The 7,317-nt window shown below is 37.2% G+C and overlaps 1 protein-coding gene across 1 annotated transcript in view; it reads right to left on the bottom strand.

Moving 5' to 3' along the window:
• Positions 1-2,825: 2,825 nt before the first annotated feature.
• LOC107662563 (SLIT and NTRK-like protein 5) overlaps positions 2,826-7,317 on the bottom strand; it is a 5,459-nt gene continuing 967 nt past the window's right edge. Inside the window, exon 2 of the mRNA XM_016452626.1 lies at positions 2,826-5,430. Coding sequence (XP_016308112.1) covers positions 2,826-5,390 — 2,565 coding nt within the window. The 5' untranslated portion in view covers positions 5,391-5,430. The remainder of the gene's footprint in view (positions 5,431-7,317) is intronic.

Below are 7,317 nucleotides of genomic sequence, written 5' to 3'. Positions count from 1 at the left end.
TCCAATTTAAAATAGCTGTTTTCTATGTGAATATCTGTTAAAATGTAATTTATTTCTGTGATGCGCAGCTGAATTTTCAGCATAATTTCTCCAGTCTTCAGTGTCACATGATCTTATATAATATGCTGATTTGCTGCTCAAGAAACATTTCTGATTATTATCGATGTTGAAAACAGTTGTGCTGCCCAGTATATTTGTGGAAACCGTCATACACTTTATTTTTCAGGATTGACAGATGAATAGAAAGTTCAAAAGAACAGAATTTATTTAAAATAGAAACCTTTTCTAAGAACATAGGTCTTTACTATCACATTTTTAGCAATTTAACACATCCTTGCTGAATAAAAGTATTCATTTTTATCAAAAGAAAACAAACTGAATGGTAGTGTGTTAAAAAAAAGATTTCTATTTTAAATAAATGCTCTTCTTTTCAGCTGCTCTTTAAAGAATCCGGAAAAAATATTACACAGCACTGTTTTCAAAATTGATAATAAATCAGCATGTTAGAATGATTTCTGAAGGAAAACGTGGAGTAACGGCTGATGAAAATTCAGCTTTGCATCACAGAAATAAATTACATTTTAACATATATTCACATGGAAAACAGCTATTTTAAATTGGAATAATATTTCACAATATTACCGTTTTTTTCTGTATTTTTGATCAAATGAGTGCAGCCTTGGTAAGCAGAAGAGTCTTATTTAAAAAAAATTAAAAGTCTTACTGATCCCAAACTTTTGAACGGCAGCGTATACTTTATATTGCGATGTGTTCAAGACAAAATTTCAGTGCAAAAACTGGACTTTTCCCCCCACAAATTAGCTGTAGCTGCTGATATGTTTTATTGTCCATTTCTGGTTGAAGCAAACATCCATATGGTATCTGTCTGTTATTATGAGATTAAATATAGGAACATCTGCTCCAAATATACTGCATATTGCGATGTGTTGAAGACAAAATCAGTGCAAAAACTGACATACTTTGTTTAGTTTGTAATTCATTCAGTTTTCACATGTAAACACAGAAATGACACGATATAATAGTCATTATACTGACTTATAAATCCATTAAATAATTGCTATTTTCAGTCAAAATCCTGTACAGGCAATAGAAACAAGAAGAAACACTGACGTGCCGCAGCGACTGCTTTTTTTGCATAACAATCTCTCCAGACCGCCTCAAGCCCTGCATGAAATTTTCATTGGCATTTGCTGAAAAACAAACCCTTGTGTAAAAAGAGGCTCGGGTTGTTGTTTCCTTCACTGAGTCACACATCAGAAAACTGAAGGAAAATAGCAGGGGGAAGGGGATTCATTTTTGGCTTTACACACTTGCCCTGTAGTCGTCTTGTCCTCTCCCATGCACGACAGCTCTCATGGCGCTTCTTATTAGCCGACGTGGGTGGACAAACGCCGGTAACATTTAAAGGGAGTTCACAATATTGCACAGCCACTGTGACCTGTAGTCTGTAGGCTACATACTGTATATTTTGTGCTTTGACTGCATATGCCTTTTAGATACTGTACACAAACTCAAAAATCTGCAAAAGGAACAAAAAGCTAATTTTCCCAGCATTGCTAATTAAATCAATTGGTTTGCCTGCCAGGACTGTCAATATAAATGTTACAAAAATTCTTTTTAATATAATTTAACCAGTGCAAAAAAAGTGCAAAGATCTGCAGAATCGATAGAGAAGTACACTGGTAAAAATGTGCACATAAAACCCAATGAAACAGATTGTCCCTTTCATCAAAAGTGAGGAAAAGCCTTGATATAAATGTGAACGGTCACAACATCTTTAAGACAAGTGTCACTTTTATATTCACACACAGAAATCATTCATGGACCTCAGAATGTATTAAACAGATGATACAGAAGTAAAAGAAGGTCGCAGTTATCTTTCCGATGCATGATATGTATGAGAATATGGTGCGAATCTCACAAAAAAAAATTAAATGTAAAAGAAAAAAATTATTTTGCATTAGAAATATATATATATATATATATATATAGTATATATCGTTTTATATAGTATATATAAAATTTGGTAGTTTATGAAACAACATAAACTACCAAATTTTTCTACAAGTTTGATTGCAACATATGATCATTGCTGTTAATAGTGTTCATCGTCTGTTTGATTACGTCTGAATCAAATTTATTGAATTTTACCGTACATTTCTGCCATATGTACATCAATTTGACATAGTAACCACCGATAAGCTACTACTAAATGTATTGTAGAAACTTAATTTTCTGGAAAGCTTCTTTGCAACGATTTGTATCATGAAAAGCGCTATACAAATAAACTTGAATTGAATTGAATTATATAATTTGCTTAATTGTCCCGCAAAATGTCACAATGCAAAATAAAATTAATAAATAAATAAAAAAATAGTAATAACTAGTCTTCATTTTCTTTATGCAAAATCTAAATAAAATATACATTTATAAATATGATGTATAGATCATTTATTAAATAATTTTTTCCACATTAATGAGAATTAGAGAATTATCATTATTATTTTAGCTTTTTTTTTTTTTGCAAAATGGAAATTGGGGGAAATTGGCTTAATTGTCCAGCAAAATGTCACAATGCAAAAGAAAATTAATAAATCAAAAATAATAGTAATAATTAGGCTTCATTTTCTTTATGCAAAATAAAAATAAAAATGTACATTTATAAATATAAAATTATATTTAATTAAAAATTGTCTTTCTTTTTTGTATTTTGAAGTGCAATCATATTTTTGTGAGATTCACCTATCACTCAGATAAAATGTTTTTTTCCCAAACTAAAAAAAAAATCAAGAAAAATCCATATTTCAGAACTGTGTGAAGGTCGTCCTTTTCTCATGAACCTCCAAATAGTCCGGTTCGAAATGAAGCTTGGCTTTCAGTTCCCAGTATTCGCTTCTGTTGGGCTCTATGTAGACGTTGTTTGGCGTCGAGCAGTACACCATGGTCTGCTGTACCCTTTCCGGATTCAAGTATTGATGTCTCACATCAAAGTCTGGTGCACAGTGAGCTGATGCATGTGTGCCATGCTTACATGCTAAATTACCCCTGTAAGAGGCCTGCTGGTCCCTAGCCAAGATATCTCGGTAAAAGTAGTTGTCATCCAAGAGAGGAGAGTGTCTGTTGAGCGCGTCTGGAGTGCCGGCGCTGAACTCGGAGCTTATCGCGTTGCTCCCGACGTTTTCATCCAAATTGGATGCCAGAACTCTATTGAGTTCTTTGAAGTCTCTGTAACTCTCGATTGCGCTTCCCTCACTATAGGGGCCGTTTTTCGCAGCGCTTTCTGTTGCGGGTGGGATGTATTCGTAGACGTGGCCCGCCGACGTTCTAGACTTCGCTCTGTCGGTGTAGACTGCATTGAAGGAGCTTGCATTGGCGGTTACCGAAGCCAGGCGTTCAGACTTTTTACGCCGCTTCATTATGACAGCAAACAATCCAGCGGCGACGAAAACGGATAATATAAAAAGGAGCAACAAAGCGAGTATAAGAACGGAAAGGGGGACCGCGGGATACTGCGTGTCATAATCCAAGGCTGTTTCTAAAGTGATAGTACTACCAGGAAAGTATTCCTCCGAGGGCACGACGGTAGATTTCGCGTTTGAGCTTTCCGGGCAAAGATGAGACGCACGAACGTATCGCATATCCTCTCCCGAGAGACTGAGCGGAGATTCGCAAACGACGCTGTTCACCACGGTACCGGTGCTGAGCTGCTCCAACCAGTTTTTCATCTCCTCCGCGAGACACGAGCAATCCCAAGGGTTCTCGAAGAGATCGATCTGCACCAGCGCCGTTAGGTCTTCGAGAACGCCGGCGACCGGAAGAGTTCGTAAGTGGTTGCTGCGCAGATTCAATCGAGCCAGGCTTAATCCGTCAAATATGCCCAGTGGTAAAGTCTTGAGGAGGTTGTTGTTGAGAAACAGCAATTGAAGATTGGGCACCTGCTGGAAGGCGCCAACTGCGATCTCTCGAATAACGTTATACTCCAAATACAAAAACTGCAAGCTTTGTAAACCGTAGAACATATCCTCAGTGAGCCGTTCGATTAAGTTGCCGTTTAAGTAAAGCCTTCTTAAGTGTATAAGCTGGCCGAATGTCCTATCGTGAATGACGGTTATGCGGTTGTTGCCTAAGTGGAGCAAATCCAATCCGGTTGCGCCATTGAAGTTGGAACTGCACACCAAAGAGATATAGTTTCCGGTTAAGTAAATTTTTTTGGGGTTGTACGGCTTGGGATCAAGATCCGAGATGCTTTCGATCTTCCGCTCTTGGCAGTTGACATTCAACCCGAGGTCTGAGATTTGGAGATTGCATGTGCATGCGTTGGGACAGTCTAGAGGAACCGGAGATTTGGTTTGGTAGGCCAACATTGGGCCGTAATTCTGCGGCTTGCTTGAAGACGAGCGCGAAGTGGGTTTAACGCGAAGTTTTCCTGATAAACGGCTGCTTTTTGTGGCACGCAAGATGGTTGAGGATGCAAATCCCACTGTGAACATCGCTGGCGTGGTTTTGTAGAGGATCTCGCTGCTGTGAGCCGGTTCTGCACGCATTTCGTATTCGGCGATGGCTCTGCGGGGACACAGTTCTTGCTTTGAGATTTCGTCGAGGTCTCGTCCGTGCAATCTAAATGGTGTCTCGCAAACCACATCTCCAACCAAAGCTGTGTAAGATATGCTTTCAAGCCAGGCTTTTAGCGCAATTAATTCGCAAGAACAATTCCACAGGTTTTCTTCAAGCTGTAACTCCACAATGTGACTCAGGTGCTCCAGAAGGCCGATATAGGGAAGCACTTTGAGTTGATTGCCTCTCAGGTCGAGATGAGTTAAAGGAACATACTGAAAGATGTTGTTTGGCAGAGCGGATAGCAAATTGTCATTGAGGATGAGCACCTCTAAGTGACGTAAAACGCTCAGGGCTTTCTGTTCAATGTGGCTAATATAATTATAATCAATCTGTAGGTACTCCAGGCTTTCAAGTCCGAGGAATGTGTCGTCATTTAGTGCCTCGATTTTGTTATTATTTAGATGCAGTCGTTTTAATCCCTGGAGTCCGTTAAAAGCCCCACCATCGATTTCTGATATATCGTTGTTGCCTAGATGTAAAATGGTGAGTCCTTCATACTGAACGAAATCGTTGAGGGAGACTTTCTTTAACAGATTCCCTGTGAGCAGAAGATGATAAGCAGTGAAGTGTAAAGGTGTTACCTCAGACAGATTGTTAATTCCTCTGTTTTCACAGCTGGCTGTAAAAATCCCGTCTCTTTCTTCGCAGACGCACAGGCCTGTACATATATCCCCATAAATGTCTAACATCTCAATTAAGGTGAAAAACGTGGCAAAAGACAGTATGGCCAATATCCACATATGCATGTTCATGACGATGGATGGTGGTTGAGTAGATATTGTGTGCTGTCATCTGAAAAGAGAAAAATGCAATGTTAATTCATGAATAATATCAATTCAGCATATAAAACCAATGCTAAATGCACATAATAAATATATAAGCATGCATAATATCAAAATTATACAACTGTTTAAAAGAGACAACAAATCTTGTAAAATTCTTGCTAATCAATTTGGACAGATGCATTGCAAAAAATATTTTCTTACTTCGTATTTCTGCTTGTTTTCCAGTACAAATATCATTCTTAAATTAAGATACATTTACTTGAGAAGCAAAATGACTTACGGTATTAAGTCTTGTTTTCTTAAAAATGCATCAAAATTAAGTGTTTCTTGCTTAAAACAAGAAGAAATCTGGCAATGGAGTAAGGAAAATAAATTAAGATTATTTTTCTTGTCCAAAAGCAGATTTTTTCCTTGTCAAAACAAGACTTAATATATTAAGTAATTTTGCTTCTCATGTATATGTATCTCAATTTAATAATATTTATATATTTGTACTGGAAAACACGACAGAAATACCAAGTAAGAAAATAATTTTTTGCTGTTTGTCAACATGGACAGGTTGTGTGATATGCCTTCAGAAAATATGACTCTAAAAGCACTGAAATTCAAGAAATATTTAGAAACCAGTTAGCTTATGTCATTTTAAGACTTGTTGCATATTGTTGGGTCTGTCCAGTTCATTTAAATGTATTTCAGTGTTTGATTTTAGGAACATTTTACTTTAGTTTCTTTACAAAAAGCGGTGTTGCCACTTGATGCACAATGTGGGTCCTGAAGCAGAACCAGCTGAGAGACACTGTACTGAACAGCATCTAGATGTGTCTATCTCATATTGTGGAAGACACACAGTGGGTTCAAATATAACTGTAGGCTAACTGCTGCCAGCTGTACATATACTAAAGCCAAAACAAGCGATATGCATGATGACATCTGTGTTACATGAGACAAAAGCCACTGCTTCAGTGCTACTGTTCTGACTCAGTGATATCAGACGTTATAAGGGGAGTAGACCGTCCACTTGTATTTCACTGAATTGGAAGAAATTGCAACATTCAGTATGGTGGATTTAGTCCCGCCTTACAGGTAAAAGAGTCAATAATTTAATAGAAGCATTGCCTATTTATGTAGGCCTATGCTTGAATGTGCACATAGTGAAGTAATGGTGCATTCAAGTCATGTCGGAAAGATTGTTTTTATCAGTTGAATGCATATGAAAGGCATCACAATGTCGTAATTACATGTGAGCTTCGATTTGGGGGTGTGTTGGTGATAAAACACGGTTGATGCAATGGATGCAGTGTATGTAGCTGACAGTAAAAAAATAAATCACAATAAAACTAGCAAGGTTGCATGTACAAAATATGATCATTGTACAATTACAATGCACGTTCTTTATTCATCAATTCATACGAGGTAAAATACCTTGCTGTATTTTTTGTAAAAAATTTGTAATCGCCATCTTGCTCAAGACGAAGTGATTTAAATGCACTTGACGTCATAATTACGACTTCGCAACACGTAAATACGAACTTCGCAGAAGGACTTGAACGCACCACGACATTTGGATCCTCACACTAATTACTAATTGCGCCATCTTGTGACTCAAAATGGTAAGTAGGCTACGATAATTAGTAAAATCGCCTTCAACTGTCAAGCAAAGCGTTCGATAGGTGCAAAAAAAAAAAAAAACATTGGTCGGAATATCTACATGCATAGAGTTGGATTAGAAATAACGCAAAATAGAGGAAGCCACGTTAGTTATTTACAGTGTTGGGGAAAGTTACTTTTAAAAGTAATGCGTTACAATATTGCGTTACTCCATAAAAAAGTAACTAATTTACGTTACTTAGTTACTTTTTATGGAAAGTAATGTGTTACGTTACTTTTGCATTAC

Source organism: Sinocyclocheilus anshuiensis, unplaced genomic scaffold (assembly GCF_001515605.1).
Source record: "Sinocyclocheilus anshuiensis isolate Anshui unplaced genomic scaffold, SAMN03320099.WGS_v1.1 scaffold1555, whole genome shotgun sequence".
NCBI lineage: Eukaryota > Metazoa > Chordata > Actinopteri > Cypriniformes > Cyprinidae > Sinocyclocheilus > Sinocyclocheilus anshuiensis.
The sequence above is the reverse complement of the archived record's forward strand: the minus strand, read 5'-3'. Positions and strand labels throughout refer to the sequence as shown.